The sequence below is a fragment of the Daphnia magna genome, linkage group LG10 (genome assembly GCF_020631705.1).
Source record: "Daphnia magna isolate NIES linkage group LG10, ASM2063170v1.1, whole genome shotgun sequence".
Taxonomy (NCBI): Eukaryota; Metazoa; Arthropoda; class Branchiopoda; order Diplostraca; family Daphniidae; genus Daphnia; species Daphnia magna.
In genome coordinates this window covers 614,193-635,771 of record NC_059191.1, presented here as the reverse complement: position 1 = coordinate 635,771, position 21,579 = coordinate 614,193, and the positions used below count along the sequence as shown (strand labels likewise).

General features: G+C 38.1%; 6 protein-coding genes across 13 annotated transcripts; 4 read left to right on the top strand and 2 right to left on the bottom strand.

Moving 5' to 3' along the window:
• The first annotated feature begins 1,963 nt into the window (after positions 1–1,963).
• LOC116932552 lies at positions 1,964–3,186 on the top strand. Its single transcript, XM_032940317.2, has 2 exons — positions 1,964–2,115; positions 2,202–3,186. The coding sequence occupies exons 1-2, from the start codon at positions 2,101–2,103 to the stop codon at positions 3,093–3,095; spliced, it is 909 nt and encodes a 302-aa protein (XP_032796208.2). The 5' UTR covers positions 1,964–2,100; the 3' UTR covers positions 3,096–3,186.
• A 1,899-nt stretch (positions 3,187–5,085) lies between these two features.
• LOC116932554 (galectin-4) lies at positions 5,086–7,344 on the bottom strand. 2 transcript variants are annotated; one of them, XM_032940319.2, is made up of 6 exons: positions 6,995–7,344; positions 6,845–6,936; positions 6,162–6,372; positions 5,852–6,019; positions 5,701–5,789; positions 5,086–5,639 (listed from the first exon to the last, which is right to left on the bottom strand). In XM_032940319.2, the coding sequence occupies exons 1-6, from the start codon at positions 7,013–7,015 to the stop codon at positions 5,309–5,311; spliced, it is 912 nt and encodes a 303-aa protein (XP_032796210.2). In that variant the 5' UTR covers positions 7,016–7,344; the 3' UTR covers positions 5,086–5,308. The 2 variants fall into 2 exon arrangements, with proteins under 2 accessions (XP_032796210.2, XP_032796211.2); XM_032940320.2 differs by lacking the exon at positions 6,162–6,372 and adding an exon at positions 6,517–6,712 and having other exon boundaries at positions 6,995–7,329.
• A 100-nt stretch (positions 7,345–7,444) lies between these two features.
• On the top strand, positions 7,445–10,376 carry LOC116932551 (transmembrane 9 superfamily member 3). Its single transcript, XM_032940316.2, has 10 exons — positions 7,445–7,648; positions 7,738–7,933; positions 7,997–8,355; positions 8,426–8,557; positions 8,624–8,790; positions 8,855–9,080; positions 9,164–9,372; positions 9,447–9,593; positions 9,669–9,752; positions 9,850–10,376. Exons 1-10 carry the CDS (start codon positions 7,571–7,573, stop codon positions 9,992–9,994), a joined length of 1,743 nt encoding a protein of 580 aa, XP_032796207.2. The 5' UTR covers positions 7,445–7,570; the 3' UTR covers positions 9,995–10,376.
• A 120-nt stretch (positions 10,377–10,496) lies between these two features.
• Positions 10,497–17,751, top strand: LOC116932544 (longitudinals lacking protein, isoforms A/B/D/L). Of its 6 annotated transcripts, XM_045180341.1 has the most exons (15): positions 10,497–10,974; positions 11,034–11,117; positions 11,177–11,258; positions 11,320–11,369; positions 11,517–11,738; positions 11,803–11,878; positions 11,939–12,052; positions 13,445–13,601; positions 13,677–14,590; positions 14,691–14,785; positions 14,849–14,946; positions 15,114–15,227; positions 15,361–15,590; positions 15,655–16,242; positions 16,319–17,751. In XM_045180341.1, exons 1-9 carry the CDS (start codon positions 10,798–10,800, stop codon positions 13,876–13,878), a joined length of 1,164 nt encoding a protein of 387 aa, XP_045036276.1. In that variant the 5' UTR covers positions 10,497–10,797; the 3' UTR covers positions 13,879–14,590; positions 14,691–14,785; positions 14,849–14,946; positions 15,114–15,227; positions 15,361–15,590; positions 15,655–16,242; positions 16,319–17,751. The 6 variants fall into 6 exon arrangements, with proteins under 6 accessions (XP_045036276.1, XP_045036275.1, XP_045036274.1 ...); XM_045180340.1 differs by having other exon boundaries at positions 10,498–10,974; positions 11,320–11,738; positions 13,448–13,601; XM_045180339.1 differs by having other exon boundaries at positions 10,498–10,974; positions 11,320–11,738; positions 14,849–14,920.
• Positions 14,631–16,889, top strand: LOC116932548 (GMP synthase [glutamine-hydrolyzing]). The gene is made up of 8 exons (XM_045179923.1): positions 14,631–14,645; positions 14,691–14,785; positions 14,849–14,946; positions 15,361–15,474; positions 15,655–15,920; positions 16,134–16,242; positions 16,319–16,638; positions 16,884–16,889. The coding sequence occupies exons 1-8, from the start codon at positions 14,631–14,633 to the stop codon at positions 16,887–16,889; spliced, it is 1,023 nt and encodes a 340-aa protein (XP_045035858.1).
• Positions 17,752–19,108: 1,357 nt separating the features above from the next.
• On the bottom strand, positions 19,109–21,557 carry LOC116932543 (metal cation symporter ZIP14). Of its 2 annotated transcripts, XM_032940308.2 has the most exons (7): positions 21,415–21,557; positions 21,022–21,321; positions 20,763–20,955; positions 20,231–20,682; positions 19,946–20,156; positions 19,527–19,876; positions 19,109–19,463 (listed from the first exon to the last, which is right to left on the bottom strand). In XM_032940308.2, exons 2-6 carry the CDS (start codon positions 21,319–21,321, stop codon positions 19,539–19,541), a joined length of 1,494 nt encoding a protein of 497 aa, XP_032796199.2. In that variant the 5' UTR covers positions 21,415–21,557; the 3' UTR covers positions 19,109–19,463; positions 19,527–19,538. The 2 variants fall into 2 exon arrangements, with proteins under 2 accessions (XP_032796199.2, XP_032796198.2); XM_032940307.2 differs by having other exon boundaries at positions 19,109–19,876.
• Between the last annotated feature and the right edge of the window lie 22 nt (positions 21,558–21,579).

Below are 21,579 nucleotides of genomic sequence, written 5' to 3'. Positions count from 1 at the left end.
TGTGCAAATCCGGTTTTGGACAAACAAACAGTAGTGGCCGACATAATCAGAATCGAAAATGACACTTGAATTTTTTGTTTTCATTATCTTGTAGTTGCAATATTTAACACTTGAGAAATCGTTTGAATACCAGTTGTAGTATCGATTTGTTGATATAAAAAGAAACAAAAAAAGTGAAATTGTTTCGGTAAACAATAATCTCGTGTTTTCCTTTTCCTCCAAGTTTCAGTTATGCTTACAGAGTAATCTAGATTGCGGAAAAAACAATCGTTGGTTTAGCTCGATGGTTTTTCAGTTCGTTACGTTTTCCCACTGTTTATCCACTTGACTAGTCTTTGTTTGGGCTGTAACTGTTCAAACAAGCCTCTTTTTTTTAATCAATTTGCACTTTACTCAGCTATACAATTATATGTAGCGAGAGTGGTTTGCAATTAAAGAAAAGAAACGTTAAAGAGAAATTGATTACCAAATTGCTGTTCATGTTCTTCAAACTACTGTGTGCTTAGCAGCCGCTTGTAGAATCTAATGGAACAAAACTAATCTTTTCCAATCAGCCTATATGAAACATTGATACCTTTAATTCGATCATTTTAACGAATTATAATCAAATTCAAACAATTGAACAATATTCATTTGGACGCCGTAATTTTGAAAAATATTCACTTCAAGTCAGGCATGAAATGGCTTGAAACTTAACGAAGTTTGGAAGTTGGCCAAAACGTCACCCCCTTTACATCTAAGGTAATAGTTATATACTGAATTCATTTCTTCCATAGATTTGGAGGAAGATGGACCATCATTTCCCTCAGTCTCTATATGTGTGTATTGGTTAGTCCCTGACTTTAGAGATTAAACTAACCTATGGTGTAAACAAACGCAATCGTTCGTGATCTCGTAGTACTGGGTTGTATTCCGAGTTCAGGTTCAACTATGTTGTTCAAGGTTGCGTATGTTTATGATTCCATGTGTAAAATTATATGGTTTACACAGCTAGTTTTGCCATCAATTCCTGATTAAACTAAAGTACCTATTATATAAGTCAAATAGTTTTTTATTCATTATTCTCGTTGCATATGGCGTCTAACGATCCTAATCACAGTTGTGAATGCGCAAAAACTTTCTAGTACAACTTGCGTAGGTTTAATTTAGAATAACCCGCAATAGAAAATTCTCGATTTTTAAACAGTAGATCTAGACAGTGCGAAATAATCTATTAATAGATATTCGGGATTATTATCGCATTCGTGTACCTGAGTCTCAGGTCCTGAGAGCTTCGACTCTCTCCATTCCTATTGGCTAATATTATTCATTAAAAGCAAAGTCATCCTATTAAATTACAAAGCAGATGACGTTTAAGCTTCGTAACTTAGAATGGAAAGCGACTGTGGTTGGAAAAAAAAAGACTATTGCATAACCACCTGGACATTCTTGTTAACCAACTAACGTGAAAATTTGTTGAACGCCGACGTACCCGCTCAAATATCTCATCCAGACAAGCCGCTGAATTCATTTTTTCCTTCATAAAAATCCTTTTTACACACACACCGATTTTCTCTTCGTTTAACGTATTAGAGCAGAACTGTAGACGTAACAAAAATATATGAACGGTGGCATCGGTTGTATAATCGTTTCTTGCACCAAGAATACACAATGTGAAATGCAGTAAAAGAATTGCATATGGGCCCCGTAATTTTGTGTGTGGAAACAGCGGTAGCAGATGACGCCGTTCAAAAAAGTGAAACTAGACAGAAGAAGGAAAAGAAAAAAAAAAAAGGTAGTCGTAAATTAGATGATGGAAATCAGGATTGCTAATCGTTTTGGACTTGCTACTCGCAAGCTTCGGGCCAAAATGAATACATCACTCTCGCCAAGAGTTTTCCCTTTCGACGGTGTATATCGTAAAACTGTTAGACGGCATTTGGCCCTCGTCTTTATTATTTTTTTTCCTTTTTTGTGTTAATAGGTAAAAGTAGGAAAGAAGAAAATGGCTGGGAATAAGCAAAGCCCCAGCCATGCTGACTATAAAAGCCAATCTACTGATTTTATTTTGCAGTCAGATTCAGTTTGCCCACTGGACAACAACTCCCTCCGCCATCCACCATGAATTTCATTACCGTAAGCTGACAGAAAATTGACCCAACTTTAATTAAGACTAATACATTTCATTCATTTCTTCTTTGATTTAAAACAAAATTGATTAGTTGAGAGAAAGCGCATTTGTATGCCTGCTTTTGCTTCAGTTCACGATCTGTTGGGCTCGACCGATTGCAGTGAAGTCGCAGAATTTCATGATTCCTCGAGTCACTCGCAGCGATCCCAGTCTGTCTCAAGATTACCAGCAGTTTCAAGCCGAGAATGCAGCTGATCTGGCAGCTACAACTATCGAGCCTTTCATCCCAACAACTGAAGGCTTACCTGTAGCAGACTTTATCGACGCTGATTTAATAAGGATTGAAGATCAAATCAATCCGTTCATTATAAATGCGGCTGATCAGAAGGAAGAGCCAGTCGATGTGGAGATTCTCAGCGGACCAGCATCTTTGGATTCTATCCCAACTGATTTTGCATCTTTTGTCAACTTTCAGGATGCCATCGAACTCGTTTCAAACGACGGCCAGTTTACACCTGAACAAGAGGATCCTTCTATCGATTCCAGAATTACGTCTGAAATCAATGCTGAAGCACCTGTCGTCGATCTTTCTCAATCGGTTTTATCATCCGACCAAGAGGATTTCCTTCCGATCCATTCACCATCTGTGGAACCTGCTTCACCAGTCGAACCCATCTTCATTGCTCATGTGTTACCTCTTGAACCTGTTGTATCGTCTCCGGAGAAAGTAGAAATTAGTTCTTCAAATCGGGATTATCCACCAGTGATGAAGGAAGCCTTCCCTTACTCGGATGATGGCCTTCTTCAACCGTATTATCCAAGTTCAGAGAAAGTCGAATTGAGGGATTACTTCCCTAACCGTCCGTTTGGATCACTTCCTAAACCGAGAGAGCTGGGCTTCCCTCCCGTGTCCAACACGCGTGAAAACGTGATGCGTGACGTCAATTGGCAAGCTAAAATCGGTCGAGCTTATCGTTCAAGCTGATTCTAAAACTTCCCTTTTGTTGAATACCGTTTAAAGCGCTTTTCTTTCATAGTGGTGATGATACAATAAAATACAGTCATAAATTTTGAAACGGAATTTTGCTCATTTTATTGCCTAGTATTGCAAGAACAGAAAAAATGGCTATTTGGCAACACTGGTAACATTGTTTATTCATAATTTTGGAGACTCAGTTTGGATTTGTTTTTAAAAAGTAGGGAAATTCATTTTCAACGAAACCTGAAAGCGAGTTTTTTTCATAGGGAATTCAGAAATCACTGTACATAGTATATTTTGTCAACAGGTTATAAATAGCCAGAAATTGTGGTTTCCTAGTTTTCAATTTTTATGTTAGACTTGGTGACCATTTTGGCCGCATCCGAAATGTTTTGCACATGGTTCACGTAACCCGCTAAGACCATCTTTATAGATCTTCAGCACATTATGTTTTGTTATGAACAATAGTCGCGTGGTTACACTCTGCTTCTGATTATGGGGCCATTTCGTGATCTGTGAGACTGCTTAAATTTACTGTAAATCCACCTTCAGATGTAGAAACCTCAGCAGATTTAAAGCTCAAGTACTTGTTGTTTTTCTACTGTTAGAACTGAGCAAAATGTCCTGATATGAAAGATTGTTGGTAAGGAACTTTAAATTTCCCTGGATGACTTCTGGTTATTATTCAAGCACTTTTAAAACTAAATTTTGTTCTTTGGGTTTGTCAGGACTAAGTTGGAATGTGGGAGAAAATCATACCAAGAATAGCTCTCTTGGCAGCAAATTTCGATAACTGCAAAATCTTCCTGTTGGGACACTTGTAAACCAATAAGGTGAATATGTGCTGCCAGGGCACTTTATTTCAAGTAACCAATTTTCAGCTACTACTATGATTTATCAAGGATTACCATCTCAAGTTCAGTTTGATGCTAAGAACGAAGGTGAGTTATTCTCATACTGGTCTTCACTGAAACAATATTAATTGTGTAAATTATTGTTATTTGAAATAATCAGAGGTGCCTTACGGAGATAGATAAAAGATCTTAAGTTTTAGCCTGTTTATGTTACCTCTGACTCAACAGTGTTATGTTCTCCTTAGGCACTATCATCTCTTGCTCAGAGACTGTGACATTTGTGTCAAGTAATTACTAGTTTTTTTTGCGCACGCTCGTCTTACTGTTCCAATGCACTACCACATTCAAATGACCCTGGACCTGATACATCCGTTTAACGTCCGAACCAAGATAACCCACGTAACTTCAGGGAAAAAAAGATACCACAAAAAAGAATATTCCCCAGGTAGAAGAACTTCTTTTTAATTGTCATGATGATCACTTTTCTTTGTAGGCTCTTGTTGCCTGACTCAGTCATTCAGCCATTGAAGTTTATGCCAGGCAAAGTTTCTGATCTCGAAAACGAATTTGGTAAACGGATGTTTACCGTTTAGCTTTACCGGAATTTAAGTTCGGAGACCCATCACCACTCGTTATCGTTAGTTTTGTAGAAGAAATAAAGGATTCTTCGTAAGCAGGAGAATAAGCTTTTTGTTATTAACATGAGTGTCAGCAACTGTCCAAATATGAATGTAACTATTCTACTATGTCGACCGTCATCTCTAAGAGACTTAACGTTGATCTTATTCTTTACAGATTTTTTTAGTGGTGTCTATAATAACTCGTTTCAGTCGAGTAAAAGTCGTCAAATGCTAAAGGCAGATTATCCAGTTTACAAGTAAATAATCTAAGTAAATTTTAAACGTGATGTACTAATAAGTATTAATTTCCATGCCTTCTCTAGGAATTGGGAACTTGTTTCGATGTGGGTCTATTTCTAAACGTTTACATATAACGTACTACGTAAAGAATACGATTAGAATGTCGGTCGAAGTCCACCACAAAACGTGGAGTGATAATAGAATACTGGCATGGCACAGTATTGGCATTTGCTACATAAACATTTCTGATCGATATTGGCAAATAGCTGATCATCTTACAAATTGTTTTCCCCCATTTTTATTTTATTTTTTGTCTCTATGTAACAGAAAAGTAGGTACTTCACTAATGCACCAAGTTACAACATCACATTGGATTGTGATACTAGAGGTTGGGTCCGCACCAATTGCATACAACTTCAGAAAACTAAGGGGTAAACTATCAGCAGCAATTTTGGCAAAGGCTTTACATATTTGGAATGTGCATAAACTGCTTTAACTAGGTTTTCTAAATCGCGACGACTTTATTGACGATCACATCGCCATCGATGGAAACTGAATCGATAATGTCAGCTCCGATCCGATGAGCGTAATTGGCGATGCGAGTTCCATTGACCAGAATATCAAAGTTGTAGGCTTGACGTTTAATGCTAAGCACAAATGTGGTTCCAGGCGCGAGATGTCTTCCGGTTGCGATGCGTTGTTCCGATCCCCATTGGCCTCCCAATAAGGAATTCATAACGATAACGCGATTTCCGCCTTCGTATCTGGGATTGAAATGGAAAGCGATGGTTGGTGAAGGATAAGTCTGACATCCTTGCTGCAAGTTTATGTGGAACCTGCGTAGTGTGAATAGGATATTGTCAGCGTTGCGTTATTGAACGTGATCATGTAAGTTACCTATTAGGGTATGGCTTTACTTGTCCGTGAACTTGAATTTCGTTTCCTACTGCCAAAGGGCCGTTGATCAACGAAGCAAAAGGGATGGGCTGGAATAATAGTGGTATCAGAAGATATTTCTATGTTTACTGTTTCGACTCATTTGCATTACCGGATTAGTTACGTTAAGGCGATTGCCTGATGGAAATGTCGGGTAAGTATTGGTTGATTTAAATTCAATCATGCTGACTTGGACATCTCCAGTTATTTGAAGAGTGTTGGCTTGGGAATAGGAAACACGATGGGAATATTCACAGTAATGATTTCCATCGATGGCAACCTGTTCGTCCGTGAAACGAAAACTTTTATCAGCAGAGACCAAAAATGTCATATACGATACGGGGCCAAGAAAAAACAGCCGATAAGCTCCATGGCAACATTTGATTGAAAATGCAGGTGGACGGGAATAGAGGATGACTCACCACATAGCAGGACGGACTAGTAAAAATCTCAAGCTGGAAAGGTTGAAGGCGTTGGAAAGGGAACTTGCGTGTCGCCGAGCCCTCTTCGACACCCCACTCCTTATTTAATTTGCTATTGCGAATGACCCAATTTGTGTCAAAATGCGCAGTCAACTGGAATGCGATAGCACTAAGTTCCGGCTGCGGCCCACATACTAAGCTTACACAAAACCTGAACAGATAACAACATAAAGCAAATAACAATTTGAAAACAGTGTACCCATTGAAATAACAAGCGAAACGATAACTGATAAGCTAACAAAACGAAGCTGCAAGGATTCACGAATTTCTCGGTGGTGATCTGAATAAGGCAAACCATGAAACGATCTTGCAAACATCTTATTTCCATAAAGAAAGGTTTATTTCTGGTAAAGAGCAATGTGGATCGCTCTTCATGTCCCCAGGTCGATGACGGAAAATTGGTATTGCGAACAACCTGGCCCTGGTCGAAACGAGCATCGAAATGGAAGATGCAATGCATGTTGCCCTGATGTACCAAGTTAATGCTAAACCTACATGAGATGTTTATGGCAAAAAGCTAAGGGTTTACTTAGGCAACATATTCAGATGATGATGATAATAGACCTATATGTAGCCCACAATGAGCCCAGAGACTAAGGGGAACCAGTAAAATCTTGTCCTACCTGTTACTGTTAAAAGTTGGCTGACCATGGATGATAATCAAACTCCCTTCCTGCAAACAGCCACCAGGTAAGCTTGTAACACAGGGAATTACCTAGAATAATGAAACTTGTATTATTAATTCAAGGACTTGGGCTTTCAATAGTTCTTACTGGATTGTTAATTGTCATCATTTTCAGGGATGTCCTCGTGCAGAAACAGTAATTGGACTTTCTTACGTGTAGTGTGGCTCCGATATGCAGAACTTAGTGTGTGGTTCAGAACTCAACCGGTCGGTTATCAATGCATCGTCGGTTCATGATTGACGAAGATACATGCCAGTTGGCCAACTGATAACACTTATCATTCAGTAGAATTTTATTGATATTTGCTTTTCTTCTATTTTACTCCAACCTTTTTAAAAGTTATTGTTTAATAAACTTTTAATTTTTCTGTAGAATAATGAGGTTTGCCGTAGTAATTTTTTATATAAAAACATTCGTTTAAAATTAAATAACGATGGTAGCCTTGCCGCTTATGTTTACAGTAGTTGTTTACGTTTCATTACATCGCCATCTCACGTTGGATACTGCAAAACCTATTCTACTGCCCTCTGGAGATCCATGAGCAAACGTGTGATCTTAGCTGAAAAGTTGACGTGGCTGCAAAGTTGTTTGGCATCAAGTTATTAAAAGGCGTATGAAAACGTGATATATTTTGGGGAATTAATTTGTGAAACAGACGGCAGTATGATTTCTTCAAATCTGTTTGTATTGTGTCTCTTATTGCTATCAGTTTTTGTTGGATGCGACGAGCACAATCACATAGTAAGTCGAACCAAGTTGAGCTGTGTGACTCTTGAAACCGGCCCTTCGTAAGAATAATTCTCATAAAATGTCTTCGTAACTAATTTCAGTACGAGGATAATGAAGAAGTCGTCTTGTGGGTGAATACGGTTGGTCCCTATCATAATCGTCAAGAGACCTATCTGTACTTTTCTCTGCCATTCTGCAGTGGCCCCAAAGAAACTATCAGCCACTATCATGAAACTTTGGGTGAAGCATTGCAAGGTGTGGAACTTGAGCCAAGTGGTATTCCAATTGACTTTAAAGGTATTTTTCATGTTCTTGCAATAACATAATTTACCTGTAACTATATCAGTTTTAACCTCCTAGGATCTATATCTACAACTCCATACTGTGAAGTAGGGCTGACTGAGGAAAAGCTAAAAGCTTTTACATATGCTGTTAAAAATCATTACTGGTATCAAATGTATCTTGATGATCTACCCATATGGGGGGTGGTTGGTGAAATTGGTGAAAACAATGAACATTTCATCTTTACCCACAAAAAATTTGAAATTGGATTCAATGGAAAACAAATTGTGGATGTTAATCTGACATCAGAAAACAAAGTTAAGCTTGAAAATGGTGCTGTGATTTCATTTACATATGAAGTTAGCTGGAAGAGCTCTGCAGTAAAATTTGAAGATCGCTTTGACAAATACCTTGATCCAAACTTCTTTCAACACAGAGTATGTTTCTAATTAATTTCTGGCCAATGAGATTTCTGTTGTATGAATTCTTTTTGTTTTTTGTTTTCAGATCCACTGGTTCAGTATTTTCAATAGTTTTATGATGGTCATATTTTTGGTTGGTCTTGTCTCGATGATCTTGATGCGAACGTTGAGGAAAGACTATGCCAGATACAACAAGGACGAAGAAATGGATGATATGGTATTTCCATTACTGTTTATTGATGCGGACAGCTCCTTAAACTATTCTGGTTTTGTGTTTCAATAGGAACGGGATTTAGGAGATGAGTACGGTTGGAAGCAGGTACATGGCGATGTTTTCCGACCATCGGCTCATGCTACGTTTTTTTCGGCTCTTATTGGCAGTGGTTATCATATTACCGTTGTTACCATAAGCGTTATCCTTTTGACGATTGTCGGTGAATTATACACCGAGTAAGTTGTTAAGGTTAAATGTATATACAGCTTTCGTTTACTTATGGTATTATTTCTCTTTTAGACGTGGCTCGTTGATCAGTACAGGAATTTTCGTATATGCCGCCACGTCACCTGTCAATGGCTACTTTGGTGGCAGCTTGTACGCACGCATGGGTGGGAAGCGATGGATCCGACAAATGCTTGTTTCCGCATTTCTTGTCCCATCTGTTGTCTGTGGAACAGAGTTTTGCATCAATTTTATCGCCATTTATTATCATGCCTCAAGGGCCATCCCATTCGGATCTATGGTAAGTTGATGCCATAATGCGTCACAAAAGGAATATTTAATAAAAGAACCACATTTGATAAAATTTATTCGTTTTTTTCTCAGGTTGCCATCACTTGTATATGCTTGTTTATCGTCCTTCCTTTGACACTGGTGGGAACGGTATTAGGTCGAAATTTATCCGGCCAACCAGATTATCCTTGCCGTGTCAATGCCGTCCCTCGTCCAATCCCAGAGAAAAAATGGTTCATGGAACCTGCAGTAATTGTTGCACTCGGTGGCATTCTTCCATTTGGATCTATCTTCATTGAAATGTAAAAAAAAAAAAAAAAAAAAATCTACCGGGTATCGAGCTTGTTATCAATTAATGTTGTTCTATAAATTCTAGGTACTTTATTTTTACATCGTTTTGGGCCTACAAGATCTACTATGTCTACGGCTTCATGCTTCTCGTCGTTTTGATTCTAATCGTAGTCACCGTGTGCGTCACTATTGTATGCACTTATTTCTTGCTCAATGCTGAAGACTACCGATGGTAATTGTTTTGGGATTTTTATTTGGTATCCATTGAAAGGTATTAAAACAGCTATTATTGTCTACCTGTTTCTAGGCAGTGGACTAGTTTTTTGGCAGCAGCCTCAACCTCTGGCTATGTCTACATGTATGCCATCTACTATTTCTTCTTTAAAACCAAGTATGAATTAAATTATATACTCTCTGTTGAATATCGAATGAAACGGCAAAGGCTCACAATTGTTTTTATTTTTTAATAATTTTTATTTTTTTCATAGGATGTATGGATTGTTCCAAACTGCTTTTTACTTTGGTTATATGGCACTTTTTAGCCTTGGTTTAGGCGTCCTCTGTGGAACTGTTGGATACATAGGCTCCAGTCTCTTCGTGAGGAAAATTTATTCTACTGTCAAGATCGATTAAATTAACTGGATATGAGCGAAGTGTTTTCTGCATGGCTGGATCGCCCTGTATAGATCCCTATGGCACAACTCGCTTTCTGATTGTTATTTGGTTCTTCTTTCATCCTTAAAAGAAATTAATTTCTAAATCGTTTTAGTTTCTCATCTGTCTCATTGTTCACCGACCAGTTCAGACACATTACGTGTCCCAGCCATGTGGATTTATGTCTCATATTTTAAAATTAATGAATTACAAACAATTCCGATCCGGGCGGTTAATAGTTGTTAAGATGGAAACACTGCATTGGCTGGGTCAATATATGTCTATTATTAAGTAAAAAGTGTCAAAACCCTTCTCCATAAAATGTATTATTGTTCAAATAAATTTGTTTTGATCAATCAAACATTCTCGACTGACCTTATCAAAAACGGTAAATTTCGCGCAAATACGTATCGAATGTTAAACACTATAGATGGCGTTGCTGTAGAACGAAGTTGTCGACACCAAGCGGAAGTTATTACATTTAAAAGCATTCAAGACGTGCGAAAGTTCTAAAAAACACCAAACAGGAGCCAGGAGCCTTTCTTCAAGAACCCACAGAAAAAAAACCCGGAGATTTGAACGTTACAATTAAAGAGTTTAAGCGAGGTTTTTATTTTTGGTGGAATAAAGCCCAGAAAGACTAAAATACGAATATCGTTAAAAGGATTCAAAATTTCTAGCAGCAACGGATGTTAAACGTTACTTAATAAGAAATTGTGCTTTTGAATAATTTCTATCATTTGGCTCCACATTCTGTTCTTGAGGACAGAAATAGAACAGTTATGGAGAATGATTTAAGAGAATTTTGTTTGAAATGGAATAATCATCACAACACATTAATATCAGTGTTGGATTCCCTGCTGATGAAGGAGAGACTTGTTGATGTCACATTGGCAGCAGAAGGGCAATTCATCAATGTCCATCGAATAGTGTTGTTTGCTTGTAGCCAGTATTTTGAAGTGAGTTTGACAGAATTTGTGTTAATTAAAATTTTTTCTGAATGCTATTTGCTATCCAGGAACTTCTAAGCCAATTGCCAGACAAACAAGCAGTTATCTTTCTTAAAGATGTCAAGTTTGCTGATCTTAAAGCTTTAGTTGATGTAAAGCTCTGCAATATTATTTAAAAGCAAAATGTTATGATCATAACATATATTTGTAGTACATGTATAGGGGTGAGGTGAATGTTACCCAAGACAGACTGGAAATTTTCTTGCAAATGGCCGATTCCTTGAAAATTAAAGGCAAGAATGTGGTTTGTTTGTTTTATTTTAATTCTGGTTACCTAATTTTGGTTTGATAAAGGCCTAGTTGACCAGCAACAGCTTAAAAAGTTTACTGTCAGCTTTCCAGAGGTATTTTCACCCTCAAATGTTAAAGCCAAAATGAATGGACCGAAAATGTCTCAGATTTTGTCAGAACCATATCCCACTTCTGGAAACAGGGGTGATTCCATAAACTCCCCATCAAATCCTAGATCTTTCTTATCATCTTCAATCCAGATGATGGGAGCATCATTCAACAATAATGAAGAAGAGAATGAGCAGCAACATCTCAGAGAGGATGGCAGTGAAGAAAATGGCGAGGATTTAGAACCTGGTGTGATGGTGGCTGAGATGGAACCTGATGATAATTTTGTTCCTGTGCTTGCCGATCAGGGTGAAAACATAGACTCCGAGTTCGGCGATGACCATTTTGAAGCTACGGAAAATTGGCCTTCCCAAGTAAGCTCATTTTTAATATTTTGAAAGACCTAAAATAAATTTTCAATTTCTTTGGCGATCTCAGCACGTTGAAGATGAATTTTGGAATAATTCCCAAGATGGATTCAATACATTATTAGGAGTCGCATACTCGGATGAAGGTAAAGCTTCGTCGCATTCCTGGAACTCTCCTCGTTCAAAATGTAATTGATTTAATACAGGAACTGACACATGGACTTCTACACCCAATGTAACTGCTGGACCTTCCAAACACAAACGGACCAAAAAGAAATCCTTATCTTCCGAAGCTTCTCTGTCTTCATCAACAGCCAAAGGTGAGTCAATGTTTTTCTCAAAGATTAGCTCCGTTCGGCTTTTTGTGGTCATTTGCATTTCCGTTTGGGTCAATGCAAACTAACCACTTGTAGACGAAATTTGGGCACGATTTCTCTGCAAGCTTGGTATGATTAGTTCCCCTGACTTAACCCCCCCAAACCGAATGTTAGCTAGAATAGGGGGAATTGTCTTGTCCATTTCAACTTCATGCCAAATCATGTGGGCTTGTTAAATTCATTGTTATCCATCCGACTGTGACGTGTATCAGAAATAGTTAGAGGCTTCTTAAGGATATATTGTAAAGGCTATGCCTTTCGACCTGAATGTCGCTGCGTGACTCGGATCATTTTCTTGTTGGCTCTATTTTTTTCTTTTTTCTTAGGGCAAGCGCAGGCTGTCCGAAATACCAATTATGATCCCAACAAGCCCTTCTCTTGCCCGCAGTGCCAGCGCCGCTACAAGCGCAAAGATAATTTACAAGCTCACTTGCGTTACGAATGTGGCCAAGAACCGCAGTACAGCTGTCCCATTTGCCAGCACAAGTTCTTACATCGGCGTTACATTCAGAAGCATATGATGAAGCGACATCCGACCGAATACGAAGAATTACCGACAACGGCGCCTTCTGAGAGCGTCTGATACTAAAATTACTTGACCTTTTTATAGGCACGATTTAGCATAATTTTTCGGAAAAATATAGTTCCGCTATTCTTGTAATTGACATGTCGAACTCCTTACTCGTTTTTTTTTTTTAAATTCATTTTTGTGGGCGACGAATGCACGCCATTATTTTGCTACACATCCAAGGTGTGTTAAACATCTTTCAATTTTCTATCGAATTTTCAGATTTCTTATGAAGATCGCGGGATAAATTTGAGTTTTTTTTTTTTTTTTAGTATATCAAGTTGCCTTCTCGCCTTTTACATTTTTGAAAGCCTTAAGTTCTTTGAAATTACTTACGTTGTTGGGAGTTCATATGGGAACAAAGGGCGGTTGGTAGGAGTAAAGAAGCTCGCATTCTTTTTGCAACAACTGAAATGATTCATTCATTCGTTTCTTTATGTTTTTGTTGTCTAAAACCTGCGTTCCGTCATCAACAAAAACTACAATCTTTCATTTCCTTTAAATATTGTTTTATTTCTTTACGTGTTTCTTAGTCATGTAAAATCCTTTGCTCGGGTATCATTCGTTTGAATTGAATGTTTTACTTTAAATATTGGATAATTCATCCTATTGTTTCAGTGCAAAAAGATATAATTTGAGTAGAGAGGGAAATGTTTGTTTCAAACGTACCGTGTGTGAACTATACATCGGTCTTTGCAGCAGTTAGGACAATGACTGTGTACTCTTAGCCCTTTCAACAAAACTTATAATCAACAAAACCCTATCAGCAGGAAATAACGATCGACCTATAAATTGCGGATCGGATGAACAATTACGGTATAAAGAGCAAACTTTACCGATTACCGTTGATGGAGCTCAACATGAAGGGAGCCTTAACATGTGCCCGTGTGGACGGAGTTATACGAAACGTAAAAATTACGTAAGGTATGTACGTTTCAACAAATCTTTAATAGAAAGTTTTTTTTTTTCCACTTATAAATTTTTTTGATATTAAAACAGACATATTACATTCGAATGTGGAAAAGAAGCGAGCTTTGCCTGCCGTTATAAGAATTGCAGATCCCGTTTCAAGCGAAAGGATAATCTCAAAGTCCATATGGACCGGGTTCATCTAGGTGACAGACATTCCATGACCACATTACCTGATGCAGGGCTCACGATTCCCAGTTCTCCGGTGCTCGCCGTATGCGAGAAAGTATGAATCAAATTATTTTGCTTTTGATCATCATACTGGATGTTGCGGCAATTGGAACTTACGTGATAGTCGCATTATGTATTTTTGCAAATGAAACTGATGTAACGATTTTAAACAAAAGTATTGTTAACTGGAACTGGATCCATGTCAACTATTTTGTAACGAACCATTTTTTAAAATTTGAAATGCGTCGCTAATGGCGTAAAGAAAATAATCCTAGTCGCACTGCAGTGACTGTACTAATGATCATTACCAAACCAAAATACGCACTTTCGCATTTACCTGTATCCTTTAATATGAAAGATGAAACTAGAATCGCTAGAATCGTAGAAGGGATTTCCCTTCATGACTCTTGTTTCTGATGGGGTTCCCTTGTTTCGCTACGTTAGCGAAAGTGTGGAAACCCTTTCTGATGAAACAATTTTTTTAGTGGCATCTAGTGAGACAATGGAGAATCGACAACTAAAAACTCGCCCTACACGCAAATCTAAAACCTATTTGGTCACTTCGGTGTGTTTTCTTCAGTTGTAACTTGGAATGGAGGTGTTGAAACTTAAAACGCATGTATTACACAAACAAGGAACACTCGAAAACCATTAACACTGAACATCTATCACATTAAAGAATCCCTGAATGAATTTTACTTTATTCTGTGTTATTTAAATAAGTGATTTGGGAATAGCAAAGTTGCTTTTCAATGAGTTCCCTGAGAATGTCGGTAAGCATAAATCAAAAGATTCTGGCTTTACAGTACGTACATGTTCTACTGTGAGGTAATTCCATATGAATATTGAAAAATTTCTTTTAATTTTATGTAGAAAGATTATGTAGCCAAGCAAAGTGTATTAACCATAAGGATTATGGTTCTTTCCCAGGCAGCTTCCCAGGCAGACACCCATTTACAAAGCTATGGGTAATAGATGATATGAAAAATTTATTAATAAAAAAAGTTTATATTTTAGGTTATTGATTACAGAGTCAGAGACCAATGTGTGGAATCTGATATTCTAGTCCTCAGAATCCCAACTGCCCGTCTGCTTCAACAAGGGTATAAAGCAATTATAATTTCAGGAGGTAAAGACTGAAACCAAAAACAAAGCACAGAATTTGTTTAGTTGGCTTTTCTGCTTAATGTTATTGATACACTTAACTTTTGGAAACATAAAAGTGTATACAAATGTTTAGGGCCAAATCGATGAAATGATTGAGCCAAAAAAGAACTTTATGTCACTTTTGAACAGGCCCTAACTCAGTGTACGCGGTTGATACCCCACTATACGACCTGCAATCTTTAGGCTGCGGTCTTCTAGTGCTGGGAATTTGTTATCGCAAGCAAACACTCAACAATGAGTTAGGTAACCAATTCTGCATTATATCACATTTTTATCATTCAAATTGTTTTTTTCAGCAGTATTTAACATGTCAGAAATAACAATGATGTAGTAAAATAATTTGAACGTTTTTATGTTTTTGTTTTGTTCTCTTTAGGTGGGACGAAGGAGAGAAAAGATGTTTGCGATGGGCAATTCGAGATCCAAGTAGAAACGGAGTGCCTATTGTTTAAAGGCTTAGAGACTCGGCAAATGGTATCAGTGACCCATGGTGACAGCGTAGACAAGGTTGCAGAAGGGTTGCGTTGCGTCGCAAAATCTTCGCGTCATATTATTTCCGCTATTGCTGATATTACTGAGTCCAATTCCATGATTTGACTGAAAATGGTATGTTGGTTTCCTTTCCATTGAGTGCGAAACATTGATCTTAATGGCTGGTATATAATAACAGGAAGAAAAATGTTGCACAATTTCTTATTCGATATCTGTGGATTGCAAGAAGGTTTCACATTGGAGAAACGCAAGCAGCAGTGTAACGATTATATCCAGCACATGGTCGGACGTGATAAGATCGTGCTTATGCTGGTAAGCGGCGGAGTGGATTCCGCCGTTTGTGCTGCCCTTCTCCATAAAGCACTTGTTCAGGGTTACGACTCGTCGCGGTTGCAGGCCATCAATATCGATAACGGTTTCCTGCGTAAAGACGAATCCGAGCAGGTCGTCACTAGTTTACAGCAACTCGGGCTCAATCTTCGGGAAATTTGAGATACTTTCCTGGACTGTTCAGAATCTTATGATTGACCAAAATCCCCAAAATACGTTGTCCTGTCACAACTCATACTTGTTCTATGACCAAGTTCTTTTACACACAGTGGCTTCTCATTTCTTCTTAATACTAGCGATCAGATTTTATATTTCGAATCGTTTTAGGTTGTCGAAGCAAGTTTGACTTTCCGCGATGCCTCCACCAACGTGCATGGTCGCCAATCTTTGTTGTTGTGTCGGACTGTTGTGATGGACATAGTAGAACCTCTAGAAGGTAATTGCATTAAGGTGTTTTCTTGCGTTATGGCATTCCAGTAAGATCTTACTCTTTTCGCAAAATTTTCCAATAGACTTCCATAAAAATGAAGTAAGAGCCTTATGTCGCGAGCTGGGTCCGCCCGCAAAATTACTGGAACGTCACCCGTTTCCTGGTCCCGGTTTGTCAATTCGAATCATTTACGCCGAAGAACCGTTCTTGGAAGCTGATTTCGATGAGACGCAAGTGCTGATTCGTTTGATGGTTCATTATGTAAACACAGCCAACGAACATGTCTTGCTCAATCGGATTGAAATCGCACCGTTGGAAGAAGAGCGTCTTCTTCTGGAAGAACTGTCCAGTCACAACCAGTATGTTGCCACGCTACTGCCTATTCACACTATCGGTGTTCAGGTACTGGAGATTGCAAAAAAATGTGTCTGGTATGGCAAACAAAGCATAGGGAAAACATTTTTCTGCAACAATGCCGTTTGGCATGCAGGAAGAATAGCGGAGACGACTATGATAAAACGAAATCAAAGTGCGTTTATCACAACCACTTTGATTTTGAATTACTCATAAACTATAACTCTCGAATCAAAATGAACTTGATTTTTACTTTGTCATTGAATTTCGAATGTAAATCTTGTATTTTGTAGCAGTAGGTTTAAAAAGGGAAAAATCGGGTTTTTTTTGTCGTTTTTTTTTTTTTTTTTTTTTGGGCTTATTTTGTCAGGCTTATTTTTGAAACCTGACTGGAAAACATTTCTGCTAGATAGCTATGCAGATTCTCTATCCAATTAGCGTTCGGAATATGTTTGAGTATAGCGTCTTTGGTTTAAATCCGTACAGAATTGAATGGCTACCTTTGTCGAATGCTTGATTTTGTTTACATCGACTATACTTCAATGATTTACAAGTGGGAAAAGGTTGCCTTTAAGCAACAAGAAGGTATTGTGCGTGTATGTACGAATCATGGCTTAATGGGTGAGCATCGGATTGTGGCTCTGTATTTTTATGGATCAAATCCCATCCAAGGTAAATAGTACACAATATGTTTGCTAATTCACTTTATTGACGTTATCGGTTTACAAGCGTTTTAGTAATTTGCCTTGGGCTACTTTAAATTATTATTACAAGTGTGAACAATTTACCTTTAAGCTCATGGTAAAAGTTTAAAACTTAGTTGTATGACTCATGGCTCAAAGGTAGAGCATCGGAGCGGTACGCTGAAGGTTTAGGGTTCGATTCCCAAAAGAGTCAAGTGATATTCCAATGTAAAAATATGTTCCATCGGGAATTAAACCGTTCGCAGAATTTCAGTTTCTTCTGAAATAATTCTGATGTATGAGTTACAAAATCTCTAAGAGTAAAATTAGAGTGCATTGACTAAAAATCTGTAAAGTCCTATTCTACAACGGTGCCATTCAGATGAAGAACGTATAGTTGAACATCGTCATAGTAGATGATCATTCCTAATCAATTTATTGTTTGTTAATAAAAGATCAATAAAAGTAATTCAGAATATACCGTTATTTATCATGCAACGCATACTAGGAAATTATATGCCACGATGTGTGATCTTTCATTGACACTGCATTCCGCTACATCCGAATGGGATTCGAACCTAAGGTTCAGAGCATTCCAGTCTAATGCTCTACCATTGAGCTATAACAGATACTACGTAATAATATAAGTCTTCAACACATTAAGGTAACTGTGCAAAGTTGTACATAGGGGATCAAATATCAATGGGGGGGATATAGGGGGGGTTGCCAGAAAGGTATCGCATCCGCCTAGCAACTCCCAGGTCCGTGGTTCGATTCCCAGGATGTTCCTGGTGTCCTGGGCCTCCAACCTTCCCAGGTGTCCACCTTCCACGTCGCCAGTCGGGTCGAGAAACTTCCCCATTACGGAGTAATGGGCCGGATATTTTGGCAATGTTTAATATAATATTCATCAACAAATTTTAATAAATTGTTTATTTTGATTTGTTGGCGTAAGTGCGTTTTTTGTTACTTGGACACTTTGCAGCGGAGTCTAACCGCTGGCATCCCCTGCCGAGGGAGCTCATACATACTGCTTGATCAATATTAATGGTATGAGATTGTAATATACATTTATTCAAATGAAATTGTCGATTGATTCTTTCGACTCTACAGGGATTTGAACCCTATACCTTTGGCATACCATGCCGATGCTCTACCACTGATCCATAATTTACATTCTGAAATGATCTATATTTTCGTGTTAATTGAGTACAACAAATTTGGACTTAGAAATTTTTGTAGCATGATTCAAGATAATTTCCTATTATCATGTCCACAATAATTCCTTAATAGAAAAGCTAGTAGAGAAGCAACGAAATTACAACATTTGTTTTTATTTAACGTGATAAGGTTCACCCAGGATTTGAACCCGAGACCTTTGAATCCATACACCAATGTTCTGCCACAAAGCTATGATCCCTGAATATGAACTATTCAGGTTAGCATATAGTTTTACGAGCTTATAAAATTGCCTTTACAATATTATCTTTTCCTGCCTTCTAATATTAATGCAAAATAAAATATAACTCATGGCTCAACGGTTGGGCATCGGCAATGTACGCCGAAAGTTTAGAGATCGATACCCGACTGAGTTAAATGTAGTACTTCAAGCAAAAATTTTACATAAATGCTCTAATGTCCTATGCTCTACCACTGAGCTACGATTACTTTAAGTTAATAAACTACGTCTTCTACAATCAAGTAACTGTGAAAGATTGTACATAGTCTCTCAAATATCAAGTTAAAATACATTTAAAAAATTTTTTGTAAGATTTCTCTTCAACACATTTAAACACTGCATTACTATGCACTATGCATAAAAAAGACATGAACCCTCAAAGACATCCAATAATTTATTGGCGTTGTCAAATGCGATTCATATACTGTGTAACATAAGGCTTTCGACCAGCAAGCAACTCCAATACATTCCGAGAGAAACCCGTTGTCTTCAGAAACAGAATTTTAACGCGTGGCAGTTGCATATCATGCCGTGGCAACTTGAACAGAAATCTCTTTTGCTGCTTTGCAAAATACTTGAACTTCAACGATTGTTTACCTAACTTAACAAAGGGGCAATACCGGTTTGCTTGTGAGGAAAAGAACTTAACTATTAATTGCTTATTTATACAGAATTCAAATGTTCAAACTGTCAGAATGCTGTGACTAGCTCCCTTCAGCATCATCGGAATTCTGAACGGAGGTAAAACAAAATCAGGAAAATATTGTGGTAGGGACGAGCAGATTTAGAATTACCGTAAACTACTTTCACACAAACCGAATCTGATCTTGGAATCTAGCGAGCAAATAGAGTGCACCAACACCACTCAAGATGCCAATATTCTGCAAAGTCAACACTTTGAGTGCCTGGGACACTGATTCACGGCTGGCTTCTTCGGCAACTTCATTCATTTCGGGCATCATATCAACGAGTGCGATGTAAAAGAACATACCACCAGCCAACGCAAAAATATACTGGGATGCCTCGAACTCGCCAAGAATGATGCCACAAACCAAACCCAAATAACAAGTACAGGCTGAGAGGAAATTATAGATCAAAGCTTGGCGCATCGTCATTCCAGCGCTCAAAAGAACGGCGAAATCACCTGTAAGTTCGAGTAAAATTAGCAACGTAGAGAAATTACAAACGAGACAATTCGGTAAATTTAATTTACCTAGTTCATGAGGCAACTCCTCACACATAACGGCTAAGGAGATACTCATTCCTGTCGGGATGCTCTCATTAAAAGCAGCCCCTAGAGACAGCCCATCGATGAAATTGTGGAAACCGTCACCAAAGATGATCATCCACGCCACTGAAGATATAGGAGAATCACCAGTTTTGTAATGAATTATACGCTCATGGCTATGCCTTCTTTGTGGTTTCTGTGTTTAAACAGGAAACAAAAAGGGTAAGTTTGAATTTAGATAATGTTTTCAGCTCAAAATCGTGGTTTTACCGCTTGATGTCCGAAAGAGGCTTTTATCACTTGCTCTTGTGATTCGTATATTTTCTCAACATCTGCACTGAGTGCATTAGACTGCCCAGGCGATTCGGCAATGAGGCCCAGTGTTGCAACAGGATTGCTTATGACCCGTCTCAGTTGATTTTTCTTCTCTTTCCAGTCCATGATAATTTTGAGAAAGCGCTCAATCATAAAGAAGAGCCAGACGCCGGAAAATAATAAAACTGATGTCTGCAAGTAGTGGTGATCAGGATCCGAGTTCATAAGGCCGAATGCCTGCGGTATAAGATGGAAAACGGAACTTCCAGAAAGCGAACCAACGGCTAGGCCGATTAGCACAGTCAACAACTTTGAATAGAACGCCTTGCCCATTAATGGCAAGACAGACACACCAACCAATGAGCACAGACTGATCAGCGTAACGAAAAGGATACCATATCCCCACACTTTAGGCAAATAAATAAATAAATAAAATAATAATAAATAAATAATGAAATGCTATAAAACTATCTTTTCAACTGATCACCTTCATGTGGAGTAGGTTTCTTATTGTTTTCTGATGCTTTAATTTCATGATTCTGGTTCATTTTTGTTTCTCTGCGGTTCTGACAAATCCCAGATTCCAGCTGATAAACTATCAGTGGGCACATATTCTTTAAGTCAACCGTATCCAAATATGACTTACTGGTCAGAGCAAAAATCTCTTTGGGCCCCAAGCACTTTTAAGACAAAGCAAGTTGAGAGAATTGATGACATAATTATTAAAAACAAAAAATTCTTAGTACTTTGTTAATTAACTGGCAAACTGGAGATTGGCCCAATGTTTCTTTGCACAGAGAATCCAATGGAGGACTAGTTGAAGTATCATTGCCTTCTCCAAGGAGATTGCTCCAAAGTGAAGTAAACTCGGGTAGTTTTAGTTGCCCATCTTCTGCATATTTATGGGTAAGAAATTTCGCAAATATATCCAAATGTGATTCTTTATACAGTTGTTTGTTTGGATCAGAGTCTCCAGGTTTCTTGTCTTCAAGTTCCATAGATACTCCCATCAATAAGAATAATACTGGTATAAGTTTTAGATACATCTAATGGCAGAATCGTGGAATGAAAAGAACATAAAGCTTTAAAAGTGTAGACAATACATAAATTTTTACCTATATTTTAAATGTATAGCTTACCACAAATAATGACTTTTAATGTGAAAGGAGTGATTCAGGAAGGTGCTTGCCAAGTTGAAACCAGTAACAAACTGAGATCGACACCACTGGGATCAAAGTACAACGGCGGAGGAAGTCGAGCCTCATGTACTCGCGTCAAGTAGACCGGACGGTGATCTTCTGTTC